Genomic DNA, 15,759 nt, shown 5'->3' with positions numbered 1-15,759 from the left:
TTAATTTTGGATAGATTGAAGTGGCTTTTGCGATGACGCTCTCTGTTAATCTTCTTTGAAGTTTAATGTTGTTAATCCTTATGTTGGACCTATTGGCCATGCCTAGCTTATGAGGCCCTAAAAAATGTGGTAACAGTGTGGGGCTTAAAGTGATGGGGATCGATCAGGTCCGACCAAAACTGAACGAGACGGACTGGTTGATACCCCTGTCAACTAGGTTGAGGATCAAAATTAAAACCCATCCACAGGGTGAAGTGAAAAGTTAATCCACTACTACACAACCTGAATCTAAAGAAAATAAGCTAGATATATCAATGGTAGCAGGGGTGCTGGTTCGGTAAGGTAACAATGCATTACCCAGTCTTATTGTTTTAAACCGTCAGTTTCAGATTCCAATGATTCATGAGTTTATGAACTCCACCTATTTGGTGGAGGTTTCAATTCCTTTAATATGGTTGAAATGGAATTGAAAAAATGTAAATGATAAATCACGTTTGGGGCTTCTCTCCTGTGTCCCTTTTGTTTTCTGTGATTGAAGCTCTAGTCAATTTGCAGAACCAAGTTAGCTCTCTCAGCTTCCAAGTTCTGAGTCATCACTGGAACCGGTTTCCTTGGAGGTTTGATGGTCAGTCCAGTTTTAATCTATGGGTTCCCCTAGACAAATATGTGTCTCATTAGTGCATCTTAGAATCCAGGCAAGTTCAGAGTTTGCATTTAACAGTTTTCTGTTGAATACTTGCTTTCAGAGATGATGATGAGGCGGAGACCCAATAAGGCTACTATACTGGCTGAAGATCAAACTAGAAACTCTTGTTGTACAAAAGGAGAAGCCCATCATACCTCAACCTTTGATTTGTTTTCTTCATCAAAGAGAGTTTTGGCGATTTGCTTGGCTTTCCGTCTGGCGAATTCGTTGCTGGTACAGACCTATTTCAACCCAGATGAGCACTGGCAAGCTTTAGAAGTTTCTCATCGCTTAGTCTTCGGGTAACCTGGATGTAAATCATGACATTTTGATTTTTTTGTTTTTTTTTTTTTTTTTTGTGTAATCTTAGTAATGTGTTTTTGTAATAATTAATTCATTAATTTTGTTTGGGTTTTGTCCAATGGGATCACAGATATGGCCATTTAACATGGGAATGGAAGAAGGGTATTCGTAGTTATCTGCATACAATGGTTTTTGTGCTTCTTTATAAAGTTCTTGCCTTCTTTCATCTTGACACTCCCTGGTTCATGGTAAGCATTTATTCTGTTCAATTTGAATTTTGTTGAAAATTGCTGAAACTTGGGTGCTTTAGGTATTTTATGTTGATAACTTGATATTCTTTGCAAGAAAAACCTGAAAAATTCTACGCTATTTTTTGGTTGAACTTGAAAGATAACTACCATCTCTGCCACTTTTACACTCTGGGGGGGCCCCCCCCCCCCCCAAAAAAAAAAAAAAAAGAGAAGAAAAAAGGTGGAGAGATGAATTTTATATGTTGTCATTCGAGAGGCTTAGCTGTTGGGTGATCAGATTTACATTGTAAACCATTATATAGAGTAAAGAAGGAATATACTGTTATAATAGTTGAAATGGGGAAAGTTTGGTTTGGGATCAAGTATAGAATGTAGCCACAGCTACCTTATGTTCTTGGTTTTGGGCTGCTGAAGCAAGATGTGAACCTAATTCATCATTAAATACTTGTTTTCTAGAGCAAACAAGATTAGGATGTTGTTGAGCAGTTGGGTCTGTTTGCGGACTGGCAGGGCAATTCTATGCTAAACTATAAGAATGTTCTTACTAATTTATTCAAGGGAAAAAGTACAAAGTTGGATTTTCTTTTTTCATGTTGAAGAGTTTGAAAGAATGCATGGATATTTGTAGCTCTCTGTTATGGTTCCCATCTTTGTTATTTTGGGCATACTTAGTAGCACCTTGATTTTCTATATGTTGCTCATGAATTGAATTAAGAGGTATTAATGAGAACCAAGTCAGTGGGCGATGTTTGAAAGGAAAAATAAAGAGAACCTTTTCCCCATTTTTGTGAGCTTTTATGTTTCCTTCAGTCTTCATTATTCTAATCACTGAGTGGTTCAAACATAAGATGTTTATGCAATCTTCCCTGAATAATTTTGCTTTTCCACTATTTTCTGAAGAATCAACCACTCCTTGTATCATTTTCATTTCTGTGGTTTTCAGATGAAGGCTCCACGTATGCTGCAGTCCTTATTTTCCTCAATTGGTGACTTCTACTTGTACAAGCTTTCCCGTATTATTTTTGGTGATCGTGTTGCACAGTGGACTGTATCCTTTGATTATGTACTCGGTTAACTTACCAAGGGGCATTACTACATTGAAGAAGATAATGTACTTAATTTTATTTTTTTGTATACTGATAAAGTTGGTGGTGTACTTAATTCTGAGATAGCTCTTTTCTCAGTTCGCAAACTGGTTTATGTTTTTCTGTTTCACTCGAACCTTATCGAATAGCTTGGAGGCAGTCCTTACGATCATGAGCCTATACTATTGGCCTTGTTTCAAGGGTTCTGACCAAGCTTCTGTTGCTTCAAGAAAGTATGCTTTGGCCATAGCAGCACTAGCCTGTGCTCTTCGACCAACAAGTGCTATCATATGGTTGTATGTTGGCCTTTTGGAGCTGGTTGAAACACACAATAGACTGACATTCATATTTCTGGAGGTAGCCCCTATAGGGTAGGTAACAATGCTTCGAGTTAGAAATTGATGATCTTCACAAATTTTGTTTCAGAAAATTATTTTTTTCCTTGTGCAAATTGATGATCATCAATATTTGTTCTTCTGATGTAGATTTATGACTCTTATCTGATTAAGAATAAAGTAGGAATTGTTATAACTATCATCTTTCTAGCAATGACTTGAAAACTATAAACTTGTGATTATAGGCATGAGCTGAATCGTTAGGCATAATTGACTGTCAATTGGATACTGGGTTCTTACTGTAAAAAATCATCACAGCATGTGAAATTTAGCAGCAGAACCTAGTTTCTGTTATATTACTGTCTTGTATCATACTTCATCTACATCATCTATTTATTCTACCAGTACAGTTCAATTTGATACTTATTATGTTCTTGAAGTTCAGTCTTTAGTGTGAGTGACAATTATTTCATGAATTTAGAACTTGTGTAAAACCTTTTCCTCTTTTCTCCTGATCAGTAAAGTTATAATTTATTAGATATACAAGCATAGTGAGTATGGATTTATTAGATATACCAGCATAGCGAGTATACTTGAGTACTGAACAGCTGTCACAAAATAGTGATCAATTTATATATGCAGTTAGGAAGTATAACCAACAAGAACCATCCTTGAACAAAAGTTGCTCAATCCTTACATTCTTATATTCTGTCTGATTGAATGCCCTTTTTTCTTCTTTTTTTTGTTTTGGAGAGGGACCTGGGGAAGAGGGGACAAGTTGAAAAATTCCACCGATAGGAAGAGAACCCAAAAAATGGAGAACGTATATGCTGGGTTACAACATACATGCCACAATATCCAAGATATATCAACAGTTTTTTTTTTTAAAAAAAAAATAAAATCAAATACCACCTCACTGGGACACTTTCATCTCTAAACTCCATATCAAAACCTAATTTTTTTTCCTAGTAATTGCTTTTTTGGTCTCTTGAAGCCCCACAATATGTAAACCTGATCCTATAGTGATGTACTTTCCAATTCTTTTCATCTTTGTATTAAAACAAAAATTGTCATATATTGTTTAGCATTGAGTCATCAACATCAAGATATGAGATTTTAATTGAAGCCATCTGCTATTGTTCCATACATCAGAAATCCTGTTTCTGAAAGTGAATCTGGCAGATATGTGTATGTGTGTGTCTGTTTGTCAATGGTTTGGTGATGAAAGATATGATTTCAACAAAGATTCATTAAAGCAAGAGGTGCATGCAAGGCACCAAGGCCTAGGGCACAAGGCTAGGTGTCTCACTAACTGTAGTAAATTGCAGTTGCCGGGAAATATACATGATATATTTTGAGCGCTTAAAAATTATGCATAATACACTTAAGGTTATGTTCAGTTGTCTAGAGTAGGATAGAAAGGAAAAGCAAAGAGAAAAGAGAAGGAAAAAAAAAGTTTCTACTACTATGTTTCAAAGTTGTCAAGGCGGCAAGGCGACCCGAGGCGGTGGAGGGGTGCCTAAGTGTTTAGGTGACAATGTGTCCAAGTGTTATTTTTTATATCCCCTCTTTTCTAACATTATTTAGTATGCTACAAAATATACCTTATATCATAAAAAATCAACATTAAGCTACATCAAGTCATCAAAAATCAACATTAAGCCGCATCAAGTCATAAAAAATCAACATTAAGTCACATCAAGTCATCAAAAATCAATATTAAGCCACATCAAGTCATAAAAAATCAACATAGAACTAGAAGACAGCAGAATTGAAGAAGCAAGCTATTGGAAGTTTAAAACAATCAAAAGATACATTTGGTTTATACTGTTCTTGGAATTGGTCATTGTCTTGATATACCTAGTCTCGCATTTGGTTTATATTGTTCTTAGAAAATATGATCTTATCTATAAATAGTTAGACTGCTCTCGATTTAGAAAAATGTTTTTGTTCTTTGAGAAGGTTGACTGCATGAGACTTTTTGTATTAGGTAGAACACAAAGCCAGCTTTCCAACAAATCCAAGATTGCTTAAATCTGATTTATATTGAAAGAGTTACGTTCCGGTCAAACTTTATTTGACAGCATTCGCGTATATCAAATGAAGTTTGACCATAGGAGAAGTGGTGAGGAAGGACATGCCTAGCCTAGGTCTTGTACCAAGTATGACCTCGGATAGGGCCTATTGGAGGGCAAGGATCCATGTTGCAAACCCCATTTAACTGAGATTCTCCTATTGTGCTGGGTTGGGCTTCTTCCCTCTTACTATCTTTTATCTAGCATATTGCATCTTTCATTTGGCATTCCACATTTTACATTTCTCTCTCTCTCTCTCTCTCTCTCCTTTTTTTTTTTGGGGGGGGGGGGGGGTTGCTAGAACACAGCTTTCCTTGTTGTGTTTGGATCTATATAGCCAACCACATTAAGTTGGGATAAGGCTGAGTTTGTTGTTGTATGTACTCAGACCCTTCTACAAGGCTGTTGCTTTTATAGTTTGTCTTATGTTAAACGGTAGAAGATCAAGAACTTCAGTTAGGTGAGTCCTATGTAAAAGAGCAGATGGAACGGAATTCAGAATGATTAATGTTCCAACATATCCTTTTATTTTTCATTTGGATGGTCAAGAGTCTTCTGAATATCGTTTCAAAAACTTCTGAAGAGCAACTCTTATATAGACAGTTAAATCACTTATATAGACAGTTAAAAGCCATCTGATCATCTTGATTTTTTATACTTATAATTTTTAATGTCAGCAACTCATGTATAGGTTCTGATCCTTTCAATGTGCGAGATGTGACATATTATGTGCCCTAGACTGGTGTACAGGTCCAGCAGCCCCAGACTTAAAACTTCCTTAAAATGATGAAAATATTGTAAATTCACTACAGCAATCCCAAGAGGGTTGCTCAGTTGGCAAGGACCGACACCTCAAAAATAAGAGGTCATGAGTTCAACTCTACTTGGGGCCTAACTATAAAAAAAACAAAAAAAAAACTAAAGCAATCTAGTCAAAATTGTGAGGAATTAGTGACAAGATTACAAATGTGGAAGATAAGAAAGCCTTAATTATTTAACATATAATTGATGTGCATGATAACAAAGAGAAAGCTATATAGCACAACCAATTCACAAAACATTAGAGCAGGTGCTGTCTGTTCAACTGGAGTAATCCCTGCAAGGTCGAACACAAAGAGGTTATGTTGTTTGCTTGAATAGAGAAACCAACTACAAAGATGTGCCAAGTTGCAAATTGCAAACATAGGTGCCTGCTTTTGTTAATTAGTGCAGCCCAAGGTAAGGAGGCACACATCTTAACAACACTGTTTCAACTGTTTTGGTACTGATGTACATATGAAAGGATATGATTGTGCTAGTATCATTTCATTTAATATCTGACCATTGTGGATGGATGTTTCACATTGCCATTTGTCTCTCTTACACCATTAAAATTTGGGATCAGGTTCTTGGTGCTAGCCCTCACATGTTTATTGGATCGGTTGATGTATGGGTCGTGGGTCTTGGTTCCTCTTAATTTTTTAAAGTTCAACTTTCTCTGTTCGGGTGGGGACTATTATGGGACGCACAAGTGGCACTGGTACTTCACCCAGGGCTTTCCTGTCATGCTCTTCACTTTTGTGCCGTTTACTGTAGCTGGCTTCTTTCAATCTAAAGAATGGAAACTTTCTGGTCTGATTGCATGGGTTTTGGGGCTTTACAGTGTGCTTGGTCATAAAGAGTTCAGGTACCTTTATATGAGCTTCAATCAAGGGATTCTCATCTATGTTGCAAATATATCCTTTACCCCCCCCCCCTCCTTTTTGGAAAAGAATGTATCCTTTATCCTTGAAGTTCTATGTAAATATATCCTTTAATCAAAGATACAGTTCTCTTAGCTTCAGTTCATGGTTTCTCCTTCTAATTATCTCTGAGTTACAGGTTTGTCCTTCCTGTGCTTCCACTAGCTTTGATGTTTTCTGGATATTCATTAGCTGCATTGGAAACTCCTCATTCTTCAAATGGTAAAAAGAAAAGACCATTGAATTTCCATGTTAGATGTCCTTCGAGAATGCAGATGGCTGTATTTTTTCTTCTTGCAACTAATCTCCCGATGGCATTATATATGAGTTTAGTTCATCAGGTGGGTAACTTGGCTTGGCAGGCATGTGCCCTAATTTATTTTAATGCTATATACATAGTAGTTCTGTCATCTTCTTTTTGCCCTGAAAAAAAGACGAGGAACAAGTCCATGTGATGGAGCAATATAAATTGCATGACTATGAAATCTACTTCTATTTTTGTTGTACATTTCTTTTAGTTGATTCTTACTCACAAATGTGCCAGACAGAGAGGAAGTGAAGATGTTATGAACTTTTTATCCAAAGAGGCTTTTGATGAGAAAGTTAAGAGTATCCTTTTCTTAATGCCCTGTCATGCTACACCTTACTACTCTAGCCTACATCACAATCTTCCCATGCGTTTCTTGGACTGCTCTCCAGGGTGAGGACAATGATATTTTATCTTAGTATTTCATTTCTTTGGTTATATAATCTCTCTCTTTCTCTCCCTCCCTTAATGATGCTTATGGTGCTATTCATTCTTGTTCTATTGATACACATGTATCTCTGATGTAGCTGTTGGCATTTATTATCACAGTGCAGAGAAGGGAGTTTTAGATGAGTCAGACCGGTTCATGATGGATCCAGTTCAGTTTGTAACTGACATGGCAAAGAATTGGTCTTTACCTAGTCACATAGTATTATTTGATTCACAAGAAAGAAAATTGAGAGAGTTTCTAATTTCACATTCTTTTAGAGAGGTACATGCTTAGTTGGTTTTCATCACTTTCAATAGTGGCAACTTCTTTGCCTTTTCTTAATTAGTCTTCTTGTGCTTGGCAGTTAAGGAGATTTTTTCATGCACACTTCAAGGTGGACCGGGATCTTCAATCATCAGTTGTTGTATATGCTTTGGCAGGATGATGACACTGCTGTGGTGTTATTAGGAGCTAAGTTCTCATGATCTGACTTGTTAAATTTCAACTTGAGGGATCTCAAATTTTACTGTTCCTTTTTTTTCCCCCTTGGTATGCCATAGTTTTGACTTTAACCCCTAATGAATCTGCAAGATACTTATCCTTGTAATGCAACTCTGACAGGAATTGTTATTTGTGTAGCTGTTGTATCTTGAAATAGATGCATCTCAGTGTATGGTTTTACTATTTGAGACTTGTTGACTTTGGAGCTAAGGAACTGAAGATTATTTGTTGCTCTATAATCTCCAGTATTACCCATAGCTCACAATGGCATATTATGTCTTTTACTATACTTTATTCCACTTTAACTCAGAACTTAACTTAAAAAAATAGACGGTTATTTTCTCAGCTACAAAGGGTGGTCAGCACTTTCAAATAGAGATGCTCTCAGATGATTTTGTTGGACTCGATCTCCCATAGTAATATTGGTTCCTTGTAGTTTCATGGCATCCTTGCAAAGAAAAACAGCAGCAGCTGCTTTATAAACAACTTTAGTTTGTTATTTGTAGTAAGATGATGCATCTGTACAAGTGTAGTTTCATGGCATCCTTGCATAGAAAAACAGCAGCAGCTGCTTTATAAACAACTTTAGTTTGTTGTTTGTAGTAAGGTGATGCATCTGTACAAGCCTTGTACAGATGCATCATCTTACTACAAATTAAAGTTGTTTATAAAGAAGCTGCTGCTGTTTTTCTTTGTAAGGATGCCATGAATGGCCAACAAGGATAAACTTCAGTCATTGTGATGGGATTGCTCTGCTCCATTTAGCCTGTTCGGATGTATCCAAACGATACTGACCATCATTGTGATGAGGTTCCTGGTAGGATTGCTCTACACCATCCTAATCCCATGCTTAATTGGGAAGTAAACCATCTTCATGCACATGTGAATCACTGCAGTATTTTGGATGCTGTACTCAAAGAGGATCATGAATGCAGGTTGCACAAATGTTGCCAAGTTCAAATCCTCCCAGTTTTACATCAGAAGTTATGTGGGAAGTTGAAGGATCATTTCCTTCAATGGTTGCCAACGTGTTCACAATATCTAAGGTGAACGGTATTGCGTCAACTTGATGGAGCCAAAGCCATCCAAGGAGCATGTTGAATGATGAAGGAATGTTGTAAGCAATCCTTGTGACATTCGCTTGGAATCTGGATGTGGTCATATGCTCTAACCCCTTGAGTTGAGGGTTTCAAATTCACAGGATTGAATCCCAAACACTTCACTATCGTATTGAGGGTCGAACCGACTTGTTGGACCCGACAACCATTGCAATCCACAATTATGTGGACGGGATTGTTATGACTAGTTCCTTTAGATAGCAAATCTAAGTCGGTGAACATGATTGAATTCAGCGCATTCACTGCTCCTATCATATGATAGAGTTGAGTGGGGTCTATTTCTATTGAAATATGAACTCTTGTTAGAGCCTTCAAGAAGGAAGCTGTTTTCCTGATGAGTGGGAGAAGTCATTAATAAACCACAGATAGATATATTTCCTTGGGTCTTCTTCAGCTGTTTTAAAACCTATTTGCTCTGGCTATTGACTTGATTGACCTTGATCCTTTTGTTTTGCCAATCTGTGGGAATCTTAGGACTCAATTTTGATGACTTGTAGGTCCTTCCATTGCGTATTCCAGAACTTACCATATTCATATTCTGGGCATGGGTCGTTGAAATACAACTCAGTATCAAACTGTGTGGTCACATCATCTACTTTAGCTTTTGCCCTCCACACCACTACTTATTCTTTCATTGCTTATAATTGTGTGTATGGAAAGCGGAGAGGAGTCAAGAGATCGGATGAGAAGAATGGGGTCGAAACTCGAAACTGGGGAAATCTTCACTTATCATATTTGACAGAACTGTTGCCATTATGGGTTAGGAGAGGATTTGTTCTCACATTCGGGCCATTCGGCTGCTTATAAACACCTCAAATTTTTTTTTTCACCCTCTAGCATGGTTCTAAGTCGGTATCTTATTGATGATACGTACTGATTTTGCATGCAGCTGATCCTGATACTATATTGATACCACATCAATGACACGATATGGATAAGGGGTAAAATAGTAAAAAAAACTCATTTTTAAAGATATTCAAGGGTAATTTTGTCTGATATAGTCGATCCGTTTCGATACCATATCGATATTGTATCGATTTTATGAGTGACCGATACTGTGCACTAGAACCATGCCCCCTTTAGGATATTCATGGCAATGAGCCAATGATGAAGGGACAAAGAGGAGGGTCCACTTTTTAACTTAAAAAGTTATCAAAATGCTTAGGCTCGCATTTTGCTGGTTTTTAAAAAACTCAGAAGTGAAATGAATGGCTTTCTTAATAATCTCCCCCCACTAAAGTATCAGAATGCTTGAATATCACATTCAAGTAAGCAACCCAAATGCCCCATAAAATATGGGATCTATGAAATTAGTACACATTAGTACACCAAAATGCATAATATTTGATTCCCTTGCCCACATAGCCCTTAACTATGATTATTCAATTCTGGACCTAACTTTAACAACCCTAAATGTTCAAGGCATATTCCTAAGAGAGAGAGAGAGAGGGGTATAGTAGCTCCCTTGTGGCCCTTTGTCTCCATTCCCTGAACAACTTGACGGTGCATTTCTTACCTACATTTAGGCCCATTTGGGGAGTGGAGATCCGAATATGACCCTCTAGTAACAAATAATGTCCAAAAAAGACGTCCTTTTCTCCAATCCCCTCACAACCACAAAACCCAACTCACATATACATACAATTTAGATTGCCTTACACACATTTTCATTCTCACATCAAACGGCACATAATGACCACAAACGCATTAGATCATCAAAAGTACATGAGAGACGTGTTCACTCTATTTACCCATCACTACTCACACACCCTATCCTCATCTCTCACAGTTACTTAAAACTCCTCTTGAAGAAAAACATTAAAAGAGAGTACTTCTCATTCCTTCAACAATATTAAACACACAAAACCAGAAAAACTTTTCTTCTCAAATAGATTAGAAGCTAACAACACCATGGCTCAAACCACTATGCTAATGTCTGGTGTTACTGGTCGTGTAGTTGATTTTAAGAGAGAGCCTTTACTACAATTGCAAATCCAAAGACTTCGTTCCAATCAATTCTCTCATCTCTTGCTCTCTTCAATCAATCCTTCATCTCCATCTTCTTCTTCTTCTTCTCCATCATCATCTACTTCAACTACTATTATTGCTCTCTTCAAATCAAAGACCAAGGCACCAGCAAAGAAGGTATTTTATTTCTTGAAAAAAAACAGCTTTTATATATAATAGTTTCTATATATACTCATCTGTAGTTGGGTTCTTGTGTAGGAGCCAAAGCCAGTGCCAAAGGTGGAAGATGGTATATTTGGGACATCAGGTGGCATTGGGTTTACTAAAGAGAATGAGCTATTTGTGGGTCGTGTCGCCATGATCGGCTTCGCCGTGAGTACTCTTTTTCTTCTTCTTCTTCTTTAATTAATTCAAATTGAAGCCCTGTAATGTTACAGGAAAATTTGTTCCTTGTCCTCTGCTGCCCGAACAACACTTGCTGTCCCATCACGTGAGGGCGAAATGATGACTTAACCTCCCTGTCTGAACACACTGTTCGAGGGAGGTTAAGTCGTCATTTCACGCCCCATGTAAGGACACTGTGTTGTTTGGGCAGCTAGTAGCAGAGGATAAAAATTCGGTGATCGATGGCAACCGGCCAAGGTTCATCTCCAGCCCACTGGAGAGGACTGATGAGACCACAAAATAGTAAAATTATCTCCTTTGTTTACCAAAAAAAAAATTTATCTCTTCCAGTTCCCAGTGCCTCTAATAAGGGGGATGGACCCCACCGGGTAGAGTGTTCGGACAGGGGTTGGGTGGTGATTGCACAGACCTTTATCTGCTCCATTTCCTGGGCAAGTTCCTCTAATAGAGGGGGAAATGACCATCCTACCCCTGGTGGGGTCCACCCCCTCCATTAGAGGAACTAATGGAGCGGACAGGAAATGGAGCAGATAAAAATATGTGATTGCGCCCCCTGTTAGAGGCACTGGGGAATTGGGTCTAACTTAACCCGCCCCGACCCGAAATTGCGGGTCGTGTCGCCATGATCGGCTTCGCCATGTACTCTTTTTCTTTATAGAGATGGCCAGTTAATTAATTCAAATTGAAGCCCTGTAATCTTACAGGAAAATTTGTTCCTTGTCACTCTTAAACAAGTGTTTAAGGGGGTGATGGCAACCGGCCAAGGTTCATCTCCAGCCACTGGAGAGGACTGATGAGACCACAAAGTAGAGAGAGAGGAGCCGCCACATTGGCGAGTAGGAAAATTATCTCCTCCAGTTCCCTGCCCGGCCAGTTCTCAAGTGCCTCTAATAAGGGGATGGACCCCACCCGGGCAGAGTGTTCCATCAAGGGTACGGTGGTGATTGCGCAGGCCTTTATCTACTCCATTTCTTGGGCAAGTCCATTTCCCCAAGTTCTTCTAATAGAGGGGGTGAAAATGACCACCTTACCCCTGCCTGAACACACTGCTCGGGTGGGATCCACCCCCCTCAATTAGAGGAGCTTGGGGAAATGGACTTGCCCAGGAAATGGAGCAGACAAAAATACGTGATTGCACTCCCTATTAGAGGCACTGGGGAATTGGGCCTAACTTAACCTGCCTTGCCCTGACCCAACTCGACCCGGTATGCAATATATAGGTCATGACTTAAGTATCGTAATATATATATTTAAGAAAATCTTATCGTAAACAAAGTGGTGAACTAAGAAATTGTAACCATACCTTTTTGCCCTTTTAAGATAACGTACAATTTTATCAGTGATTTCAAATAAATAATGCATTAAATATTTTTTTTTTATATTTTGAAAATCTTTTTTAACCCATGCATAAATAATTTTATGAAATAAGGTAATGGAAAATTAAAAGAAAATTATAATTTCTTGATTCACCGCTTTGGTAACTACAAGTTCCACTCTTTATATTCATATTGTCATTGATTTAATATATTATATTATATTTATTTAGGATATAAATTATTTTTTCTTTTTATGTAAAAAATTATATACAAATGACAGAAATAATGGCAAACCAAGCCCATCCCGAGCCTGATGGGGACGGACCTGGGCTGAGCCCTAACGATCCTATGTTGGCCTAGGTTTTCAAGAACCCAGCCGAACCCGACCCAGTTGCATCCCTTCCATAAACTAACGAATACAATTTGCAACACACAGGCTAGATAGAGAGAGACGTCGGTGAGTCGTAAGTAGGAAATGAGATTGTGGACTAGGGAGCGCATGCAGGCATCAACATAGATGCAATTTTTAATTTCATAGGGGGCAAGCCGGTACTTTCGCATGCTCCTGTGTCTGAACAAAGGAGCCATATGATAAAATATCGTTCTTTTTCCCATAGTTAATATAGGGTAATGGTTTTCAATCGGGCACATTTAAGAAGCCGTATCTAAATGGCCTTAAAATTTTACTACGTGGTAAACCAGATGTGGCTCAAACTTTGTGAACAACTAAAATAAATCCATAAGTTCTCTACTCGTAAGTCAGGTTTCAGCCTAATGGAGCATGGCGTTACTCTAAGTAGTGTTCGCTTGTAGATATATATGGAATGCATGGCAATACACAGCGGCACAACAGTAAAGTTGCTCCATTGCGACTTAGTGGTTGCATACATAATGACGCTCGCTATCAATTAAAATGCATGAAATTCTTATTGTTAATGTCTCAAAAATTTGTAGGCATCATTGTTGGGAGAAGGAATTACTGGGAAAGGAATTCTAGCACAATTGAACTTAGAAACTGGAATTCCTGTTTATGAAGCTGAGCCACTTCTGCTCTTCTTCATCCTCTTTACTCTCCTTGGAGCAATTGGAGCATTAGGTGATCGAGGCAGATTTGTTGATGACTCTGCCACTGGACTTGAAAAGGCTGTTATCCCACCAGGAAAAGGTTTCAGATCAGCTTTAGGCCTTAGGGGAGAAGGTACAACACTATTTTATACATATTTATTCATGATATATAGGTAGTCTATTTTAAGGCTGTGTTTGGTATCCATTCTTGGAATGCATTCTAGGTCGATTTTGCATTCTTGGATGATAAAAACAATTGTTTTTACGTCCAAGAATGCGAAATAGACCATACCAAACACTGCCATAATCTCTAAGAACTGGATTAATTTTATCACAATCTCTGCCAAAAAATTATAATTATAAGATTTATTGCTCTTGTGGAATAAGGTCCTCTATTCGGATTTACAAAGGCGAACGAGCTCTTCGTCGGAAGATTAGCACAGTTGGGATTTGCTTTCTCTTTAATTGGAGAAATTATCACAGGAAAGGGTGCTTTAGCACAGCTGAACATTGAGACAGGAGTCCCTCTGAATGAACTTGAACCACTGGTGTTGTTCAATATTGCATTTTTCCTCTTTGCTGCATTGAATCCTGGCACTGGTAAGTTTTTTTTAACAGATGCAGATGAAGAGTAAGTTTGTGATTATGATGATGAAAGGGGAGAAATCATCAAATTCTGGTGTGTTTTTGTTAAAGAGATACATTTGTTTGTAGTTGTTGAATCTAAAAAATACTTTGTAAGCTAATGGGCTCTCCTCTTTTCAATTATGGTCCCTTTTATTCATGGGATGTTTGGTATATAGTTCTTTACATTTGGTAAAGGATCAAACCAGGAGGAACCGGGTTCAACCAGATGGTTTATCCAACGAAAGAGAGGAACCGAAATTAAATTGGGCTTCTTGTTGTCAACCACTCAACCCTTGCTAGCCCAAGACTTCATATCCCCAACCTAGATCTAGTCCAGGGCCAACAACGGGCTTGGAAATCTCAAATTTCTATTTTAGAGGAACTACTTATAAATATATCCAAAGGTTCCAATGGACCACATCACCCCTCCCATGATTCAATTGGGATTGGGCTAACCTTATCCCTTTATAAGAACCCCTTCTCAAAATAAAATAAAGGGCAAGAGATCGTTGTCTGGTCTTGTAGTTCCTGCACCAGTGCGGGGGTCAATAACAGTGCATGTAGGAGTATTTGATTGAATGGATTTTTAGCTCATTAGCGGTTGAGTAGTAATTTCGCATAGTCCTGTGTCTGGGCATAGGAACCATGCGACCCGTTAGTGTACTTTTTTCTAAAATAAAATAGGGATAAAGAATGCCACCCAGTCGTGCAGTGCGGTATATATCTGCACCCAAACACTGCCGCATGTGAAATGACCGATGCACCCCCTGAAAGGTAGAACGGAGCAGGAGTGTGCCGGTCATTTGCACGCAACTCTGGGCTAGCATTCCTTTTCGCAATAAAATAATTGTCAAGTTGGGCTTTAGAGGTGTAAAGTTTGCGTGAAGCCACTTAAAATCCCCTCAAAATCAAGTCATGTTTGTGCATCCAAACGTGGGATAAAAATCCTCTGCAATGTGGGCATCTGGTAGTGCATTGCAATGCGGCCCTAAGAGCTCGACATGTGGACAAATTTTCATCCAATAATGCAAGCTCGATGCAAGACAGTTTTTTTTTCTTTTTTTTTTTATCGAACTTGGCACCATTGGATGTCGCATCTATCACTTATCGAACTCTCAAACCTGCACTGCCAGATTTAAGACACTACAGGGGTTTTTTTTCCCCAAACGTGTCCCAAAAAAATTAAATAACGTTTGACCGTTACCTAATGAGTAGGGTATACTTATACAGACAAATATATTAATTATTAAATGAGTTTTAATATGTATATACCTATATGGAAATTCTCAGTGCATGCTCAAGCATCCACTTGGGCAGGGCAGGGCGGTCCTGTGTGTCTAAAGCACAGGAGCCAAGCTGGCTACACACAACTATATTGTATTGCATTCGAAGGGACGGTGAAGTCGGTTGGCGGTGAATCACATGAAAAACGTTGACCTGTAGCTCGAAGTTGATCATTCCTAAGAAGATCACAAATATAAGATCAAACGGTTCAGAGAACATTATGGGTGACGCCAATGTGCAAGTAATTTTCTAATAATAATGTGGCCAAATGTTCTCTGTGCTG

General features: G+C 38.3%; 2 protein-coding genes across 2 annotated transcripts; both read left to right on the top strand.

The window, feature by feature from the left end:
- The first annotated feature begins 476 nt into the window (after positions 1-476).
- On the top strand, positions 477-7,876 carry LOC122669801 (mannosyltransferase APTG1). The gene is made up of 10 exons (XM_043866652.1): positions 477-625; positions 747-987; positions 1,119-1,236; positions 2,183-2,287; positions 2,412-2,695; positions 6,119-6,400; positions 6,595-6,796; positions 7,004-7,155; positions 7,312-7,474; positions 7,557-7,876. Exons 1-10 carry the CDS (start codon positions 481-483, stop codon positions 7,635-7,637), a joined length of 1,773 nt encoding a protein of 590 aa, XP_043722587.1. The 5' UTR covers positions 477-480; the 3' UTR covers positions 7,638-7,876.
- Positions 7,877-10,666: 2,790 nt separating this feature from the next.
- LOC122669987 (photosystem II 22 kDa protein, chloroplastic) lies at positions 10,667-14,363 on the top strand. Its single transcript, XM_043866913.1, has 4 exons — positions 10,667-10,956; positions 11,038-11,151; positions 13,455-13,698; positions 13,953-14,363. Exons 1-4 carry the CDS (start codon positions 10,723-10,725, stop codon positions 14,198-14,200), a joined length of 840 nt encoding a protein of 279 aa, XP_043722848.1. The 5' UTR covers positions 10,667-10,722; the 3' UTR covers positions 14,201-14,363.
- Positions 14,364-15,759: the final 1,396 nt, after the last annotated feature.

Source organism: Telopea speciosissima, chromosome 7 (genome assembly GCF_018873765.1).
Source record: "Telopea speciosissima isolate NSW1024214 ecotype Mountain lineage chromosome 7, Tspe_v1, whole genome shotgun sequence".
Classification (NCBI taxonomy): Eukaryota; Viridiplantae; Streptophyta; class Magnoliopsida; order Proteales; family Proteaceae; genus Telopea; species Telopea speciosissima.
Note: the sequence above shows the minus strand (reverse complement) of the source record. Positions and strands in the feature narration are given on the sequence as shown.